This window comes from Aythya ferina (assembly GCF_964211825.1).
Source record: "Aythya ferina genome assembly, chromosome: 5".
NCBI lineage: Eukaryota > Metazoa > Chordata > Aves > Anseriformes > Anatidae > Aythya > Aythya ferina.
Window position 1 is genome coordinate 36,947,623 of NC_140301.1, and position 20,229 is coordinate 36,967,851.

The following is a 20,229-nucleotide window of genomic DNA, read 5'->3' on the forward strand; positions in this document are numbered from 1 at the left end:
GGTTCCCCAGAGAAGCTGTGGATGCCCCATCCCTGGAGGTGTTCAAGGCCAGGCTGGATGGGGCTTTGAGTAACCTGGTCTGGTGGGAAGTGTCCCTGCCCATTGCAGGGGGGTTGGAATTAGATGGTCTTTAAGGTCCCTTCCAATCCAAACCACTCTATGGTTCTATTAATGAACAGGCTCAGAAAATTCCTTCAGTTGAAAAAGTTCAGAAACTGAGAAAGTATTAACATGTGCTTGACTTGTTCATATCCTTCTGGTCCATCTGTGGTCTCTCTCAAGTGGAGGATAGTTGGTGAAATGGGTCCTTGGTTTCAATCAGCAGGGTTATTATGTTCTTACTGTCATAGCTGTAACCTAATAAAATCAGTGTTTCTGGTTTAGATGAAGACTAACTTCACTCCTATAACACACAAAAAAAATCTATTTAGGTAAGTAATGGAATTTTTGCTAATTCCATCCCATAGCAGCTAGAAATAGTTAACTGTGTTGTTGTTGTTTGTTTTATTTTTCCAGGAAAAAATACATCTCTTTCTGACCTCCCTACATGTGTCATTTTACATCTAGCAACATCAATTCTATGCATAGTACCTAAACAGTACAGATACTGATACATGTTGGAACATCATATGTCAGGAGAATTGTCGATTACTTGGAAAGAATCCAAAGAAAAGCATTAGGAAGACAGTGAAGTAACGGAGAAGATTGCTGAGGGGAACCTGTAAATACTTCATCTCTGAATGTTTTTAAGAATAAAATATCTTCTGGAAATAACATGAAGATACATGATTCTGCATAGGGACAATAAGAACATCTGGCTCATGAATCACCTTATTGTTAGAGGTAAAGAAAGTATTAGAGGAAAAGTATAATATTCACTTCTCTTTTTCTTATACTCTTCTTAGCACCTACTTATGAACCGTACAAGGAGCAGGACAGTGGACCTTTGGCCTGACCAAGTACAACTATTCCTCTGTTCTTAAAAGGATTTCCTTTTGAGGTACTTTTAAACAATATTTTTTCCATGGGTTAATGATGTCATAGACTACTTTTCAAATAATTCAGTTACAAGAGGAAGGTGGACAGGAAACCTGAAAATTTGAGGAGATAGAAAAAAGGACATGTGATCAACTCTTAGTGAAAGTGCCTTTCAGTGACAATGTTGTTATATTATACTGATCTTCTGTTTTTGTGATGAAGGGAATGGTTATCTTTGTGAGAAGAAAAACTTATCTCAAAGATAAAAAGATTTGAAAGTTTCAGTAAACATTTATTATTAGATTTTTAGATTATATGATTTTAAAATATTTTTTAGTTTTAAGGAATATTCAGATGTAGACTCTAGTGTTTCTAGTCAATAAATGATTCTTGAATACTAGCACCATCTTGTTTTTATTAAGTTGGTAAGTGAAAATTTTCATCTGAGGAGCTGAATAGAGTAAAACAGTTTGAAAAAGAAAGCAGATGAGGGGAAGATATCGTGTGCAATCCCTACAGTAAGAGTAGCTATTGTCAGGTACAAGAATAAAGGAAAGTAGATGCTCTGATGTGCTGAATGGGTGTTGAATTATGTAACTCAAGCAGATAACAAAGTTTTTGTGAATTGTAAATTATGAAGATGACACTGAAAAACAGTGGTTGGATAAACAGTCAATTTGGTAAACTGAACACATGCAGACCACACACACTGAAAATAGATGAGCAGAAAAAAATGTAAGAACAGTGAACTGCAAATTCTTTGTATATGTTTAGCAGACACTACTCTCAGTAACAAAGGCTGTGAAAAAAACTTAAGGGATATGCTCAACTGATAACTGATTGGCACTCTATGCCCAAAAATGTTTCATAGAACATATGGGTAGTTCAATTGTAATACTCATAGTTGAAAAAGGAGATAGAAATATTGCAGACAGTATGTAAAAGGATTACAGGGTTAAATAAATTACTGAAAAAACATGCCTTAGAGTGTAAGACACTAGATCTTAACTTTCCCAATTTATTAAAACAAAAAGGAGTGATTGAATCACAATGTTAACTGTGAGAATGACACCTTCATCTGACAGGTAAAGATCCCACAAAATCTGGTGGTGTAAAGATACAGTTGCACAGATTCCATCCTCTGGGAGAAAGGATTTATCCCTGCTAGTTGCTTCAGGGTGGTTCTGGCACTGTCCTTATGTGCAGTTCAGTGCATCAAAATAAGAAGCCTGAATTTCTTGGAGTCAGTACAGAGTGGTTGGTGCCTCCAGAGTGGCTATTAAAAGTGAATAAATTCACCTCTAAGTAACTGTAACAATTGAGATGTTTTATGCTTTTATCTTACAGAATGTCAGACTAGATGATCCCATGAACCCTCATGGCATTAAGCTCTCATTAAGATCTATGTATCTACAACTTACTAAGAAATGAAAACAAATGAGACTAACAGAGAAGCACCTACTATTTTATCATAGTATATTATATCATGTGACAGTTTACAGACAGTTTCACTTAAACAGTTCCTTTTTAAAGAATTATGCTACACTTGTGACTTTCCATTGTTCTGGTGCCATAGCTGACTTTAACACTAAGCTCCATACTACTGTACGTAATTCAGCAATTTTGTATTTTAATGTTTCTGGAATTCTTACTTTAGTACTATCTGGTTCAGGGAATTTAATTCTTTTTTTTGTGTTTTGTTTTGTTTTGTTTTTTCCCAATTTGTTTCAAACAAGCTTTATACTGATAGTTCAAGCCTGATGGAAGTTTTTCCAGACATTCTCTTTTGTGTTTGAACAAATATATTGAGTTTTTAAGATTTGACATGTTTCTCCTCAAAACCCTTTTTGTATTATATTACTTTCATTTTCCAGAGATTCCCTTATTTGGACATGATTTCCGTTTTCCAAAGGATGCCCTAATAGCTTCCTCCAGTCGGCTATTTCACCATGTCATTGTGTTTCCTGTTCTTTCAGAATTTCAGTACTTCATCATTAAAACAGAGGTAATAATTATGTGCTTATGTTGCGAGGTTATTTATGAAGCTGCATTTATGAGACTCCATACTCGATTCTGAAGTAAGGAAGTGTACAAAAAGATCATGATAGAATTACCTGAAATCACAATATCTCTGAATTTCAGACAGTTCCTAAGACAAAGACTTGGGAAAAATATATTTTATATCAGTTATTTTTTAATATAAAATAAAGACATCATCATCTTCAATTTTACTTGTAACTTCTGTGAGCTCAGTATGGCTTTTCTAAACTGCAGAAAAACACGGTAGTACACCAGGCAGGATATTGAGAATATTGGGGCTGGGAAGAAGAGATTAATTTATTTTAGTAAGTGAATGCAAGAAAAACTTTATTTGTTTTATTGCAAAAGAAAAAACTAACAGCAAGCAATGTTAGACTCATAAAATGAAAAGCATTCAGAACTCTGTTGAGATGATGTTGGGATACTCAGACACCATCTGAGAATTTCATCATAATGATGCCAAGAAAGATATTGCTTTCAAGATATTACTTGAAAAATACTTCAAGCATTATGATGCAAGCATATATTTGGACAAAGGTTCAGTGGTGGTTTGGTGATCTACAAATTTAAGTTGTTCTTAGCAGTCATTAACCCCCATGTCCTAGTAGATCTGCTGGCACTGAAAGGCCAGGATCTTCCATGGCATGTTCCACCAAACAGGGAAGAGGTCAGAGCACCAACCACTGCTCTGCTCCAGCACTGTGCTGGTGAAAGTGGAGAGCAATGACAGCTGTGGGACTGGGACAGGGGTTCCATCATCACTGTGCACATACTGCCACTGTCTGAAGGAAGAGGAAGGACAGGCAGAAGCAGAAGCAAAGGAGGGCAAGGAAGAGGCGAAATGGGGCCAGCCCAGGCCAGGCTGCCAGCTGTGCAGAGAGGCACAAAAATATTACAGCTGTCACAAAATTATCAACACCTAATTTCATATTGTTTAGTACTGTATTTCAATGCCACTTAGACCTTCTTTCCTACCATAGTATGGCATGGGTATATAATCCTTAACATCAGGCAACAAGGCAAGCTTTGCCCATAATACACAAAACCTTTTTCTCTCTACTTATTGAGTTTACTCGACAGGGTGAAAATAAATAAATAAATAAAAATCTTGTCCTGAAAAAAAGCAACATCAGAAGCAGTATCTATGCACTTAGCCATTCTGGGTAAGCACCTGCATCAACTATATTTGGACAAATACATTAAAAACACTTTAAAACAAACACTCTTTCCTGGCTGGAGTTCATGACACTTTTCTACTAGATGAGTTTGGAAATAAATATTTTTACAATTTCTTATAAGCATGGCTTGTTTAAAAAAAAAAAAAAAAAAAAAAAGTCCACACTGCTCTTTTAAAGTAGGGCAGAGAAATGAGAACAGTCCCGACTGAATAATTGGAATGAAACTTTAATTGGAGTTTCAAGATCCCATGCATTGAAAAGAGCTCATCGTCTCCAAGAACTGGCAAAGTGTTCCTAGATTCACCACACCACAGCTGCTGAGCTTTACAAATTCTACAAAACTGAATAGCCACATAAGGAAGTTTTAAAATCAGTAATCTTGAGATTCACACACAACAACCCAGAAGCAAAGTTACTTTACCTGAAGTAACAAAGCTGCTGAATTTGGGGAAATTTTTAGATATTTTCAACATATAATGAGCAAATATGTACTTCACTTCAAATGAAAGGTTCAGTTAACAGAAACTTTGCTTATTTTAGAATCTTTTGTCTCTAATTCAGAGCTGTCGTCAATTGTAAGGCAGAAGGATGCAAAACACGATAGAAGTAGCAGCACACACCTTACAATTCCTCATGAAAATGGTTTGCATTTTATCCTCTATGTGAAAATCATTCCAAGGTGTCTGAAAACACTGAATGGAATACAGATGAAAGTAACTGTTATAACTTCCATTTAATGTACAGAGGGAAAGAAAGTCATTTGCTAAGAGCAAGGGACTACAGCATTTGACACAGTCCACTGGACTTAAGCAGTTCGGATAATAACACAGACAGAGAATGTACACACTTTCTTCAGAGAGAAAACTATACACTGAAGTGAAAAAAGCTTTTCTTTTTTTTTTTTTGTGAAAAGAGATGTTTTTTTCCTTATTTTGCTAGAGAATTTTCTTGTTAATTTTCAAATCAAACAGACTACACAGTACATGTTCTACCTTTTCTAGTACATACTATAAATTACAATTGTCATTAGCTGAATTTTTTATTGTATTGTAATGGCTATGTTAGGGAGTACACTTCTTCAGTTTGCAATGGTAATTCCAATTGGTTCAGATGATTAAAACACACCCAAATAATTATAAAACAATTAAGTACTTTTTCATGGAAAGAAGATATTCACTATTTTTTTTTTTTTAAATCTATGGCTTATGATCTTAGTGTCCCTTAGTGTTTAAATTGTTGAATAAAACACTGGATGTGCAACAGCCCACGGCTTTACCTGTAAAGCTGTATATGGAGAGGTACTTCTCGGTCCTCATACCAGCATTTTTCATAGAAACCATCCAATTCTATTATATTATCTCACTGTGTCTATTAACTATTTTAAATGCCTGTACAAAGATGGATTTCTCCTATAAGCTGAAACTGCTTTATTTTCTAGCTTGTCATAGCAGATTTTGAAGAATATACTATATATTACATATATTACATATATATATTACATACCTTACTACAGTTTCAAGATTTATAAACATTATATACAAAAGAATAAAATACAATAAAAAATGTTTAAGATATTACTTATCAATTGAAATACTTGCATGTCTGCAGTCTAATTATCCAAAAAAAAAAAAAGACATGCATAAGTAATGGAAATAACATGAGTTTTCTCTGTCTTTTCAGGTAACTGGTTAATTTGCTAAGCTTTTACTTTTAAGTGTTAAAGTGCATCTTGAGAAAACCCATTCAAATAATTTCAAAAAATGTCATGGTTCTTATTTTAAAATAAAGTCCTGAGAATCATTATCAAGATATAAAACTATCAACCTGTAATGTTTTTATCTTGAAGTTAAATCAAATGAGTTTGAGTTTGTTTCTTTCATCAGGAAGTAATTTATATACAAATGAACTTCCCTTTGGAGACTAGAAACTTTTTTTAACTTAGGAGACAAAGGAAAAGGCAAGGAGTGATTCAACTGCTTAGCTAAAGCTGACTGGTGCCATTTCGGTTTCCCCACAGTATCTGTCTCATACACCTGTATGGAGCTGACAGATAGAACATGCAGCACTCTTTTGGACTGGCAGTGAGAATCCAGACAACATAGCCTAAAGTGCCTGTAATGGTACTAAACCCTACGGTTTAGGTACCTGAATGGCTCTGAAATGTCTATCACTTTGGAAAGCCCCAAATTTGCTGATCACATACTGTGCTGTTTTGTTTTCCTGAAGTACTTTGTCTTCCAGATGGCATGTTGGGATTCCCAGTTCCCATGGATTCTTTTTGTCAGGCTTTGTTTGGCAAAGCAGCTGAAAGTGTGCGGAAGCTTTTATGAAACTATTTGCAACATGGTACATCCAATTCCTATTCCTTTTATAATGTAAAACTGTGTTTTTGTGTGTCCCCTCCACGCATGGGACACACAAAATCCAGACTTCCAATCAGCTTGCTCACAGTCTGGTGACTAATATTCCCATATCCTACCCTGAACTTTTAAAGTCAAGCATCTCTTCACATCCCTGTAAGGTTTAAGGGACACTTTCCTTAGGTCTGCTAGACACACACAGGTTGTGAGCGCTGCCCTTCCCCTTATGTTGTGCTGCCCAGGTAAGTTACAGCACTTCCCCCCTTTGGCACTTCCCTCTCTCCTCTCCCAGGGCTTTAGCTCAGAGCATCTCCTGCTTGCACGGTACAAATAGACAGGCTTAAACCACCGCAATGAACTCACAGGGTCTGAGTGTGCTCCGGCAGGCTGGGGATGAAGTGGATGTCCCTGCAGGTGATTCTGTAGTCGTCCCAGTCGGAACACTCGCAGAAGGCTGAAGGGCACGGCTCCGTGCCCTGGCTGCACAGCACCAACATCAGCACCAGCACCAGCTGGAAGGCTACCGGCAGGCACTGCATCTTCTCTGCCCACTCTCCCCCCGGCTCTGCCCCTCGCTCCTCCGAGGGGCCGGCAGGAGACGGGCGAGCCGCGGGGCGCCCGGCGCTGCCCGGCCGGGGGGCGCTGCCCGGCAAAGGCGGCACCGCGGGGCTGGGCAGCGGCGCCTCCGCCCTCCGCAGGGTCGGGCAAGGTCCGGCCGCAACCCGCGCCCTCCCCCTGGGGCACCATCCCTCTGCCTCGCCCCGTTCCCAGATCCCGGCCCGCCCCGGGGTCCCTCCGGCATCCCCGCTGCCCACCGCCGGGCTGGCTCCGCTACGGGCGGCGCGGGTGGGGTGGCCCCGGTGGTCCGTGAGGGGCCCCTGCAGGCACAGCCGTTCTGCCGGGCCGTGCTTCTCAGCAGGTGGGAGCCCGCTAGCTGCCAGGTAGCTGTGGACTAAGTGCAAAGAAGTTGATAATACTGTTTTGTATTAGAAATTGCAGCGAGTGGTTTTGAAAAGCACACGATAAAAGAGAGCGAAGCGGAAAGAATAACTTTTCCTGAATGATCCGGAAAGATAAAAATCCTTATGCCAAATGAGAAAGGGGAAATATCTACCCTTGAGAGAAATGGGGTGGGACCATTGCCACCTCCAGTAGCAATCTCCTGTGGTCACTGGTAGGACACGGGTACGCAATGGGCACGATACAGAGGCTCCCACACTGCAGGAGTTGTACCTGCATCTGACAGACACAGTGAAAGCTGAAAAAATCTGGTTAATGTTCATTTAGTTATGGGTTTCTTCATAAACAAAAGATGCTCCTTCTAAAAACAAGTATTTAAAAGTAGAGAAAGACAAGGAAAAAAAAAAGAGATAGTTGAATTGTTGAATTCAATGAGGACAAAGAAAGCTCTTTAATATTTGCCTCAATTCCTTTTACTTTTTTTTTTTTTTTTTTTTTTTTTTTTTTAATGCCAATGTTTTCTCCTTCATGCAGATTTTGTGCATATGTGGGTACATGAGAAAAATGCCAACAGAAAGTCAACAAAAATGTTTGTAACTCTCTAGGGAGAAGGAAACTGAAAAAGGCAACCTACTCACAGTGAAAAACTAGATCATGCTTTTGGGTAGATAGTTCCGCTGCAGCCTGATCAGTGATATCAAAAAGATATGAGTACAAAACAGCAGATGTTATGTCAGTGTAACTTTTTACCAGTAATTTAAGTAGTTTCATCCACAAATACAATTAGTACCCTTAGCATATATTTTTTAAGGTGAGGAAATAATACCATGCCCATGAAGAAACAAAATATAAATCCCAGTTCTGCAGACCTGTTAGAACCTAGACTGTGTTTAAGTGAGGCATCCCATCAGACACATTTATCCCTTTTAGTTAAGGGTGTTTATATATATATATATATATATATAAGGACATCCCAGTGAGGGTAAGGCAAGCTGAAGCATTCTCCACAGCTGGAGTGCCCTAGGCAACTTACAGTGCATTGACTGCGATTCCTTTGGCATTTGGGACTTATACTGCTGTAGCCACACGGCCGTAATTTTAAAAAATGAAATGCACATACATCAAAGACCAAACAAGAAGAAAAGTTTAGTTTACTTTAGAAAAGCAGAGCTAGGCTTGGCTTGGGTCCTCTACCCAAAGACAGTAATCAACCACTTAGTTTCATCTAATGCTCTATGTGTTATAAAATTCAGACAGTGCTTCAGCTGCCTACGGGATTTTCCTAGGATATCAAACTTCTCTGCTGGTTTTCTTGTTCTTGCTGCCAAAGTAGCCAGCTTGTCCTGGGGACACTGTATTCCATATTAGCAATAGGACATGAAAACCTCCATTCCTTTTGGCATGGGCAAAGAAATAGTTTGGATGACACAGGCTGACACAGAGCAGTACATCTAGCAAAACAAATGGATCACCAGAGGAATGTCTGTCTTCTCTTGGATCAATGCTCTTAGCTGTCATGAGTCTATTTTACACTTGATTTCCAGGCAGTGGGTAAAAGCCATAGCTGTTTCACACAGCAAACAACATTGCCTGACACTGCCAGAGGCAGCTTGTCAACTTTGAGCACTAGCATTAAACTCTTCTTCCAGCTTAATCTCTGTCCTCTCATAACTGCTCCTGAAGACCCAATGCTACTAGGAGCACAACAGAAGAGTCCTTGCTTTTCACAGCAAGCAAGACCTGGTTAGCAGGAAGAGAGCGGGGAGGCGCATCCCCTCTTTAATGAAAACTGGGGTGATTTGTTACAACCTCTTATGTGCAGTCTTGCAAACTCTCCTCCTTCACTTTTATTCTGATGTCAGCATTACTTTTTATGTACCTTTTGTGAACTAAGCAAAAGAATAACAGTTTTATTGGGGGACAGGTAAGTAGTCCCAGGATTTGAGTCATTTCAGTAGGTTTTCATGAACCCAACCATACTCATTTATTTGGTGTACTAAAGATATCCTTATGCTACTTATCTTTACTAATAAGCTACTCTATTAACTGCTCCATTGTAATAATGCTTCAGGCTCTTTAACTAGAAGATGGCTAAATTGTTTCATTCTCTTTCACTGAAGGCAAAGTAATTTGAATTACATTTTATTTAGTGGGAAGAAAAGCATGTACGCAGATATTGGTATTAAAAACTTTGTTATGTCAGCTGCTCCGTGGCAGCCACAGAAGTCCAGAAAGTGTTAATGGAAGGAACAAATACCTTCCCAGCTATTACTAACAGAGCCAAAATGGCAACTATTAAAGACTGCAGACCAAAGAAATGATAAAGCTGCCATTGAAGTTGTAGATGTTCTAAGTAGATTTCAAAAGGATTAAGAACCATAACGTGTTTTCTGGACTTGAACCTGAATGACAGAAGCACTGGATTCAAGGCCTGATAGCCTTGAAGGAAACAGGACAAAACTTCAGCCTCAGGAGAGCTCCAAGTCTGGGTGTGTTGCCTCCTGGGCTTTGAGACCTGTCTTGCATGTTCAGAACTGGGAACACTAAGAGTTTGGGGAGAAAAAGGGCTCTTGCTAACTGCATTGTTTTTCCATGGGCACTTGCTTAGCTCTCAGAAAAGTTACGCTCTGAGCAAGATGACATTGTTTACATTACAGTTTCTCACATATGCCGAAATGTATAAGGACCTTGCCAGCAAGGAATCTGCAGTCAGAGTTTGTTTCATTCTCTCAAGGCTCTGCCCTGGCCAACCTCCCCACCCCATTGCCAGACACCCTCTGCACACGCCCCAGGGCTCCATGCCAGCATAGGCTTGGGCACCCAAACTTGGCAGGAGCTATGTAAAGGTTGAACTCAGGCCTACTCCTGCAGCCCTTGCTGCTGGCTGGTTTCCCTGTGTGTGCTTGGGACCTATACAGAAGGTAGCATTGTCTCTGATCTTCTCTCTGGTCCTTTCTCCTGGATGGAACATCAGTCCAGTGATGCCACACCAGGCCAGTCTCCAGATCCCAACATCCTAGCCTTGGGCCTCAGTGAGCCTGGCCTGATATCTGGCTGATGTCCCAGCTTGGCCACTGCCAGCCCTCATCCCCATGGAGGTGCCCAGTGCCTGGGGCTGCTCTCAGCAGCCCTGCTGGGGTGATGACATGGGCCCCAGTCAAGTTGGTCCTTGCCCTGCACATGTTGGCAGCCATGCTTTGGCTTTCCCATGACACCTCTTCGTTCTTCTGTTCGTTTGCCTTAACAGGCTGGTGGATGGCAGAGCAAAAAGTACAGTTGTAAAGCTACCTATAGCCCCAGGCTAGTGAGGTATGTGATCACTAGATCAGATTTTAAAATTACTTTGGTAGTTTACCAGGTTGTAATTCAGAAAAGAAAAATGCAAGTACCTACATGCAAGAAGACTCCTCCTGCCTGGCAGAAAAATGGTACTATCATTCAATTATTCCACTTTGAATTTATAGTTATTTGGAATACTTTATCTGGGTTTGTGCACTAATTGCCGAGGCACATGTAAAAATACTGGGGATTATTCAGAGGGTAGTAAATAAGGAAAATAGAAGGATTAGGAACATAACCTGCATCGAAGGAATTATGGAAGAGTGTTGTTTAGCATAGGTGAGACTTCAAATATTTTTAAAGGTAGAAAAGAACAATAATCAGTTCAAAAAAAGAACAATAATCATTTCTGAAAAGTGACATTTAACAGCTCAGATTGACTGGCAACTTGCCAGACCATGTAGATTATGAATAAATGTTCCTTTCTTTTATGCTTAAAATCACAGTGTATTAAAAGTATCACCCACACTTGTACATACGCAACTATATATACATCCTAAGAACAGACATTCAAAATCCCGTATGCCTTGAGTGTAACAAAATGATGTGGTTTTAAGTGATGGGTACTGCTTCTGCTCTAGTCCTAATGAACAAATAAAACAGAAGTCAGCTGTAAAACTGCAGATTGCAATTTGTTTTCCTGGTGCTTACCCTCCCTCCCCTTTCCCCCCCACCTTCCCTCCCCCACCCAGTTCCTATTATGTTAACCATGGCAAAAATTGACAAGTATATTTGACAAGTATATTTTTCCACTGTTAGAGACACTCCCTCTAGTGACAGCCATGGTCACTCATCGTGTACTTATCTCAAGCACTGTAAGGCTCAGAATTCCATTTTTTTGGGAGGTTATTTAAAAACAAACAAACAAACAACAACAACAACAAAATAAATTACTCTCTGCTGCCAGATCTGATATAGTATCTTGGGTATCTTTGCACTGATTATATGTTTAACATGCAAATCAGATAAACCACAACAGGTTCTTCCAAAGAAGCAATTAGTTCTAATTGCTGTTCTGCATAAACTCCCTACGGGATTACAAGATGTCAACAGTTAAATCTTGTAATATCTGTATGAGGAAGTGTTCAAACTGGAGAAATCATTCAATAAAGAGTGAAATAAAGACTTAGGATTTTTTTTTCTTCTGATTAATCAACAAATTTAGCCATTCTAGACATTTCTAAGATATGCCAGTTACAATCTTTTTCTATTTCAATATTTGAAATAATTTCTGTCAGAAAAAAATACATTAGAGATACTGCTTTGACGTTGCACCAGTCATCAGTCCAGTCCAACTGTTTGACTAGCTACATGAAGGAATGTTTTCTGGGTTCTTGAAGATTCTTGTCTCTATAACCAACTTATCTCCAACTTCAAGAACACACAGTTATGGAATTTTATCATTATGGGACTTAAGGAACTCTTGTGCTTCTCATTTTGCTTTATTTCACACACACACACAAAAGCCATGAAAAAGCTGTAAAAAAAAAAAAAAAAAGTACTCAATTGACTGAAGACTAAATACTTCTTCACACCCTCCCTTCAGATAGCAATATGGATTAATAAGATTCCCCTTGAGCCTTCTCTTATGGAGTTATCTCTGGAGCTGAATACTCCTGGCTGTCTCAGCATGTCAGTAGGTCCCTCAGCACATTCCATTTGGGCCAAGGACCTACATATGTCAAGTATGCTTTATCTTATCTTTTTCCACCAAAGGTAAGTCTTCCTTTATCCAGACTTCCTCCTAGTTTTCTTGCTCCAGATTTTCCCCCTGGTTTCTGAGGCCTTGGATTCCCAAAGGCCAGTCTTGGTAGAAAAGACTCAGGCAAAGAAAGCATGTAGTACCTCTGCTTTCTCCATCCCCTGTGTCATCAGGACTCCTGACCCCGTGAAGAAGTGGGCCCACATTTTCCCTAGTCTTTGTTTTGCTACTTACATACTTTTAGAAGTCCCTCTTGTTGCTATTGTCATCCCTCACCAGACTAGGGTACAGAATAGAATATAGCTGCTCTATGTACTATTACAAGACCTTTTCTTCTTGTCTGCATTCATCCCATTTATCCTAAAAAACTTACAGTTGTTTCACACCCCCAGATTATAATGCCTGTATCTCTGCATCTAAAGTCAACTTTCTAGACATCTTTGATTCCATTCTGTTCAACCTTCATCTCTTGCACAGGCCTCCATACTGAGAAATAGCATCCAGCAAAAACTACTCTGCCCTCATAATTCAGACTCTAGAGGAATCTTGCACTTTTGTTTGACTTGGGTCACAGCATATACCTGCCTTGGTTTGGAGACCAGCACTGTTTAATAAAGAGACTTGACTCATTATTATCACACTCATACGTCAAAAATGGCTTTGAAGTTTACTGACTTAGGTGACAATACATCTAGTCCACAATGCTTTCCCTTCTTTTATGATAAAATAACTAATTTTTTGAGCTCAGTAAGTGATGATTCTTTAAGCCATTTTTTTTTTACATACTTAGGGGTGTCTTCTCTTTTCTTTTTGATTGATTTCTTCTGAAAGAAATATCTAAACATTCTCCTGCAAGCCACAAGAATTATGATGACCTGTCATGGATAAGTGGTGTAACACAAAAAGAGACCACTCATGACAAATCCAATAATTAAAAAAATTCAACTTAAGCCTAACAACAACAACAAAATTATAAACAAATGTTTTTTTTTTTTTCTGGATTTTCTATTCTTGAGGTCTGTGTCCTGAGACTCCCTGTACATATATTTTTACATATAGCAATGTGATGGTTTGTAATAATCTTCCCTTTTATTAAAAATGGATGCTCATTCTTAAGTTTATGAGTCAAGGGGTACAACGACGTTAAACAAGCAGCACTAGCCTTAGGGAAAAAAAAGAAAATGCTGGCCTCTCTAAAAGCAATCATTGTCAAGTGACTGTTGCAACTCAGTGCCTTAGATAACAGAGTACAGTTTTTGATTTCATATAACATGAAAGTGTTCTGTGCTTGAAAAGTTAAACAACTTCCTTAGAAATATGTCTGGTACAGTAGATTAATAATGTAGGTAAATCATTGATTTCTCACACATACTCTAAACTGAAGAGAAATTCTGTAGCAATCCTATTCACTTAGATTTAATATCTTTATTACAAAAGCAAACAAATAATTCATCATATTATTTTTCTCCTCTATAGATATCTTAAAATTAGTTCCTGGCTCCAGCCACATCCAGGACACACTCCTTACCCCTTCAACCACTCTGTGATTGCCCGAGAGACTACTGAGTCAGGAAAGTAAATATGCATATGGATGAATTCCAAAAGACTATGAAGGAGCAAGCCCACTGCCAGGTGCAAAGGTGGGAGGATAGGAAAGCTTTCAGAGAGCTTGGGAAGTTTCAGGGCATGTTCCTCAGAGACCTCTATATGCAGCCTCATGAGATGAGACGAGAAGCAGAAGCTCTGACTCTTGCCCTGTATTTAGGCCTGCCAGCACAACTTGACCACGCTGCAGTTTGCTGAGCAAAGGCCTTGGCAATGGTCATGTGCTGAAAGCCAGGGATGACATTTCTTCACTAATTATTCACTAATGCTTCAGCTCACAGTGACGTGAGTTATACCATCCCATTTCTGTTCTATATCCCAGAGTAACTCACCTGCCTTCGGCTCAGGCAGCAGCAGGGGCCAGCAGCAATTGCCAGGGCTGTTGGTGGATGCTGCCAGTGTGTGGGGCCTGTCTCATTCCTGAAGTGTGCTGTAACTGTACAGCATGCAGTCCTGCCTGCTGCATTAAAGGCTTGTGGGGGAGCCAACAAACAGTCCTGCAAGTCAGGAATGATGCTAGCCGGTATGGATATCAGCCACACTTTATGACTGTGCTTAGAGGCTTGGGGTAGCTCCTTGGAGTGGATACCAAAGGCAGCATGGACATATGTTGGTTTAAAATCATATGTACCTTGGGCTTGAGTGCTTGCTTACAGGTGACTTGCAAACAAATTTTAAGACTTTAGGACTGTTGCAAGCTCCATCCAAGTTTCAGAGACACAGTCAAATGTTTCCTGTGATCATTCAAAACACTCTTTCACTTTTCTCTCTTTAAGGCTTTTCAGCACTGTAATCTGTTTTTGCTCATTGTTACCGCACACACTGGTGGTAGATACAACATTCATGACCAGGGAGATGCCTGGCAGAAAGCAACAAGTTAGGAAAAGCTGTAGGAGAGGGACAGAGGTATCATCCTTGCCACAAACGCCTGCTGTTTGAGGTGGATCATCCAGGCGTCAGTCTCCTCACGCCCGTGGCGTGTGGCACATACACCTGCTTTGACAGGGCAACAGCTTTGGTTTCAGCACTTCTTGTTTATTTCACTATCATCTTTGGCAAATGTCAATGTTTGTAAACGTTAACGTGCATTTTGTAAAGGTGTATCTTTTACAAGCCTTTATAAACACCAGTCACGGCCTGTGAAGGGCCCCGCCCTGCCCTCCGCCCTCGGCTCTGCGCCGCGGCCTCTGAGGTGCCAACGGCCGGCGGGCAGGGCGGGGCCGGCCTTCAGTCACCACCCCTGCAGCCACCCGCCGGTCGGCTCTGCCAGCCGCGCCGCAAAGCCTCTTGGGAACTGAAGTCCTCCGCTATGCCTCCTCCATGGCCGACACCGGCCGCATGACTACACATCCCATGGAGCCTTGCGGGAGTGCCCGAGCTCCCGGAAGGCGGCTGCGGCCGCCGGTGGCAAGGCGGCTAGTTCAAGTTGCCATAGCGGCGAGGTGAGGTGAGGGGAGGGGAGGGGAGAGGAGGGGGTGCTGCGGGGCGGGGGCTGCGTGCCTGGGGAGGGCGGGGGGCTGCGTCGGGAGGGGAGGGATAAAGGGAAAGGGAGGGAGCCCCAGGGGGTCCCTCGGGGCTGGGGTAGGCTGTAGGGTTGGGGGTGGGTGGGCGCACGGCGCGGGGAGGCTGGCACGGCGATACCTGGGCGCGGAGGGGTCGCCCTCTGTGCCCGGGTGTGGGTCAGGCAGGGGCCGTGCCTGGAGGGTGGGTGCAGCGGTGGTCCCTGCAAGCGCGGCGGGGGGATGTGGCCGTGGTGTGTGGCCTGCCTGCCGCCTGCAAGCTGCTCGTGGCTCGAGCAGAAGTGCTGAATGGAGGGGGCTGTCCTGTGCCCTTCTGCAATGGCCGTAGGTTTTTTTTTTTTTTTGTTAAGCTCAGCCTTAGCGATAAGGCTCCAAACGCGGCTTTAGCCACAGTTTCCTAGCGATGGAGTAGCGTGTGTGGAGATAAACAAATAAAACCCCTTGAGAACTGATCAGGCTGTGTGTACTGAGTTTGTCTTTTCCTCACTTGAGCTGGAGCAGTTGCTGTGGAGACTGTCAGCTGCCTTCGTGCTTGCTCTTATCAGGAACGTCCCCACGAAACAGAAACGCCTGTGTTCCAACAGGGAAGGCGGATGCTGAGCGTTGACGTTTTCCTTGGTGCAAAAGATGTTTTAATCTGTCTAGGTGGACTCAAAGTAACAATAAAAAACAAAAAAAGGCAACCAGTAATTCTCGGTCAGGTAGGCTTTATGATTGTGTGCTAAAATCGGTTTAGCGGTTTAGGAAAAGTGTTAATGCTCCTCTTTTTTTTTTTTTATTTTTTTTGTAAATTATAGCAAACGCTCATGCAGAATATTTCTACAAATTTATTCTTCTGTATGGTTTTATTTATTTATTTTTTTTTTTATCTAAAATAAAACTTCTGCAGTTCCTTTTAAAATGAGGATGTCACTTTATGTGAAGCGAGACTTCTCCAACTTATAAGTGCCTACAGTTCCTCTTAAGTTGCCTGCAGGAGCAAAGAGGAATTCTGCTCAACCATAAGTGGAAAGTTTTCTGCAAGTGCCCTTGTGTATAGCATTTCTTCTGTTTCCTTCACTCACTAGCCTGTCTTTCTACTTTGACCAGTACCTTAATGAGCTATTTTTGGCCAGCTGAAAACAAACATTGATATCTTCTGCTGTAAATCATCATTTCCTTCTTTATTTTTATTTTTCCTACAGTGTCATAACTTTTCTGTGCATTTCTTATGATTGAGATGCTTCTCAGAATTATGTTTTGAGTGCATCAGTCAACTATTGTTTTTCATTGTCTTTTTATCAGTGCCTATCTTTCCTCTGACATGAGTTGCCATATTCATCTACCTAGAGGTAAATGTAGCATTGTGTTCAGAGACTTGGTTGCTTTTGAGTTTGGGAAATTTTTAAGGATGTAGTTCCCATCAGCTGAGTTGCAATAACTGCCCTTTAGTATTCTGCTGGCTTATAGCATTTCATCTTGAAATGAGTTAAAACACTTCTGACCATTTCAGTGTTCTGATGTGTACTTCATTTCTCTATCTACTAAGGTATACTTAAAAAGCACGTTTTTACTAATGTGAAACTGGTAATGTTGTAAATGATGTTATTTGGGGGCTTGTGGATCTAGAAGGAAATGTGACATGGTGGAAATAAGAGTTCAACGCAGACAAGCTGTATGAATTGCATAATGTTAAGGTTGCTTTTCTAAGTCTCATGGGGTACTGCTGTGCAATATTCTACATACAGAGTAGATCCAGCCTATGCTTTTCTGCATGGTTTGGGAGGAAAAGAGAATTTGCTTCCTGTGAAACTATTACTGCGGTTTTGAAGAATTTAATTTGCCAAAACAACTTTTATTATGACTTTGTAGTTGAGGAAAAAATATGACAGGCACAGACCATCAACCATTTGGTATGATCATTAAAATTAAACGTGTTTCAACTGTAAGTGTGATGGGTCAGGCAAAATATGCTGGTGCATAGGTACGTGAACAGGTAAAGGCTGGATTCATGTGGATTAATGTCTCAGGGTTGGATTCCTGTTCCGTCTTGGGACTGATCTTGTGTTTCGTTGTTAGTGTGACCACTAATTCCATCCCTCCTTTGCTTGGTGTCTTAAAAATATCTTCCAAAAATGCTTTGAAACTGAGAACCTTTGTTAAGCTTTGCGGAAGCTGTTTGTTGAAGCTGTTGTTTATTGGGTTTTGAGTGCTTGTGCTGCTTCTTGTGCATGGCGGATGAGAACAGGAAGAGATGTTTAAGCCCAGAGAACTGACAGTGTTGTTATAGGGGAACTTAAAAATTACTCTAGAACAGGTGATGCCAGATCTGTTCAGGAGAAGTATTGTTTCATGCTTATCAGTGATACTTCTGGTTTGTGCCCTAGAATGGGGATCTCACTGATACCTACGTGAAGTTCCAGTAAAGACTGACAAGGAAAATAAAGCTTGTTATCGTGATTAACAAGACATAGTAAAAATGAAAATTAGTACACGTTGCTTTGGTACCAGTGGTTAATTCTTTTCTTTTTCTCTGCCCTTCAAAATTCTCCATGTTACCTTTTTGCTAATGCACAATGTTTGTGCTTCCTCAGCCACATTTAGGCTTCATTTCAGCTGATTGGAGTGAGAAGTTCTGGAGCAGTGAATGCTGATATAGGCAGGAAGAACAGGCTTTAGTGAGATAAGGGCAGGGAGGATGTGATAAATTCATCATTTCAGAAAAGAGTTGTAAGGAATATTGGTGTACTTGAGCACAAACTGATTATGTTGATTTACTCTTTCATGTCAAAAAGGTTTCTGTACAAGTCTGGCAGACAGAAATTTACATCATAAAAATGTAGTATACAACTCTGGAAAAACGTTGAGTGGCACATATATAAAATATATCATAGCAATTGAATCTAGTTCCACTGGGTGTGGTGGTTTTACTGTGCTGGTTTTACTGTGCTAGGCAGCTAAACACCACAACCACTCTCTCACTCCCCCTCCTTAGATGAGGAGGGGGAGTTAAACTTCTGCATTAATGGTTAGAAGAATGATACCTTTACTGTGGCTTTATTTATTTATTTTTTGTCTGCTACAGGACCGAAAGGAATTCAAAATTGTGCTGGCCTATTTCCTTTTCCCCAAAGTAGATTCAGACTTACTCTCCAAATATACGTGGTCAACACCAATCTTATTGACAGTGATTCTGTGACCTCTAGGCAAACTGCTGCAGTGCATAATAGTTTGAGCAAAAAAGTTCCATATAACTTCAAGTGGATTTTCTTTCCTTTGCCTTCTTTTAATGACACTGCATTGCCTTCTTCCGTAGTATCTCCAGTTCTCCTAAACTCCTTAAATACACTGGTTCTTAGACTTGCTTCCCACAATTAGTTATCTGGAGTTACTGTCCTAGTTGAGCCCAGCTGGTCTGAATATAGCTTAGAAATTAGTGTGAGGCAAGGAGGAAATTCTGTTCTGCTAGGATAAAAACACAATAGCTCAGCTGGAAGGGACCTACAAAGATCATTGAGTCCAACTGCCTTGCCTCCTGAGGGCTTCATCATCAATTTTCCTCTGCTCTCCTGATGTCTCCACTGTATGTTTTTCAGAGAGAATTTGTTTTGGGCTATGGTCTTAGCCTGGGTACTGAACACCTGGCTGTGATGAGGGTGCATCTATTAGTTTAATTCTGTCCTAATGGGCTCTGCTTCTTGCGTCTTGGCCACTGCTTCATGGTGTGAACAAGCATAATAACTGAGGAACAGTTGGTAGATCAGCTCCAAAAGTACATCCTGCTTCAAAAGTACATCCTGCTAATGAATGACAAACACCTCTCTTGTGAAGAAAGGTTTAGAGAGCTGGGCCTGTTCAGCCTGGAAAAGACCCAGGGGCGACCTTACGGCAGCTTTTCAATACTTAAAGGGGGCTTATGAAAAAGATGGAGAGCGACTTTTTGCTTGGGCAGATAATAAGAGGACAAGGGGGAATGGTTTTAAAGTAGAAGAGGGGGGATTTAGATGATAGGAGGAAATTCTTCACTTAGAGGGTGGTGAGGCATGGGAACACATTGCCCAGAGAAGTTGTGGATGCTTGATCCCTGCAGGTGTTCAAGGCCAGGCTGGACGAGGCCCTGGGTGACCTGACCTAGTGGGTGGCATCCCTGCCAATGGCAGGGAGGTTGGAACTGGATGGTCTTCAAGGTGTCTTCCAACCCAAGCCATTCTGTGATACGATTCTAATACAGTAGTCTGAGTAGTTTTGCTTTGGCAATGTTGTGCAAGTTGAATCTGTTCAGTAACAATCAGGATTTAACATTTGTTACCTTTTCTGGTCTTCCTACCTAGGTTTCAAGATACTAATGGCACACTCATCCAGTGATTCAGATGACTTTCTTAGGAGTCGAATAAGAAGGCAGCCACCTTTGAGGGCATCCCTCAACAGAACTCGGAACAATGGTGCTGAAGAAGTTACAGAGAAGATACATACTTTAGCAAGCACTTTACAGGTTGCTTACAAAATACAGTTTTAAAGTATATTTAGAGTATGTAAAATAGAGTCTAGTTTCCACTTCTGAAGTTTGG

General features: G+C 40.8%; 3 protein-coding genes across 20 annotated transcripts in view; 2 read left to right on the forward strand and 1 right to left on the reverse strand.

Annotated features, from left to right (window-relative positions):
- LOC311437750 (uncharacterized protein) overlaps window positions 1–2,314 on the forward strand; it is a 69,843-nt gene extending 67,529 nt beyond the window's left edge. For all 6 annotated transcript variants that reach the window (XR_014693671.1, XR_014693672.1, XR_014693673.1 and 3 more), the window contains one exon: window positions 517–2,314. Coding sequence is in view for 1 of the 6 variants with exons in the window: in XM_084521419.1 (XP_084377545.1) it covers window positions 517–538 (22 nt within the window). In the remaining 5 variants the exon portion in view is untranslated. The remainder of the gene's footprint in view (window positions 1–516) is intronic.
- Window positions 1–15,311, reverse strand: part of TSHR (thyroid stimulating hormone receptor) — a 78,257-nt gene extending 62,946 nt beyond the window's left edge. For 4 of the 5 annotated variants that reach the window (XM_084521411.1, XM_084521410.1, XM_084521413.1 and 1 more), the window contains exon 1: window positions 6,920–7,255. In XM_084521411.1, the coding sequence (XP_084377537.1) occupies window positions 6,920–7,095 (176 nt within the window). In that variant the 5' untranslated portion in view covers window positions 7,096–7,255. Of the gene's footprint in view, window positions 1–6,919; window positions 7,256–14,494 lie in introns of those variants that run through there. The other variant, XM_084521412.1, reaches the window with a different exon arrangement.
- A 102-nt stretch (window positions 15,312–15,413) lies between these two features.
- CEP128 (centrosomal protein 128) overlaps window positions 15,414–20,229 on the forward strand; it is a 111,420-nt gene continuing 106,604 nt past the window's right edge. For 2 of the 9 annotated variants that reach the window (XM_084521467.1, XM_084521469.1), the window contains exons 1-2: window positions 16,967–17,013; window positions 19,993–20,153. In XM_084521467.1, coding sequence (XP_084377593.1) covers window positions 16,986–17,013; window positions 19,993–20,153 — 189 coding nt within the window. In that variant the 5' untranslated portion in view covers window positions 16,967–16,985. Of the gene's footprint in view, window positions 15,605–15,876; window positions 16,007–16,057; window positions 16,384–16,699; window positions 16,716–16,966; window positions 17,014–19,992; window positions 20,154–20,229 lie in introns of those variants that run through there. The other 7 variants (XM_084521471.1, XM_084521468.1, XM_084521474.1 and 4 more) reach the window with 7 other exon arrangements.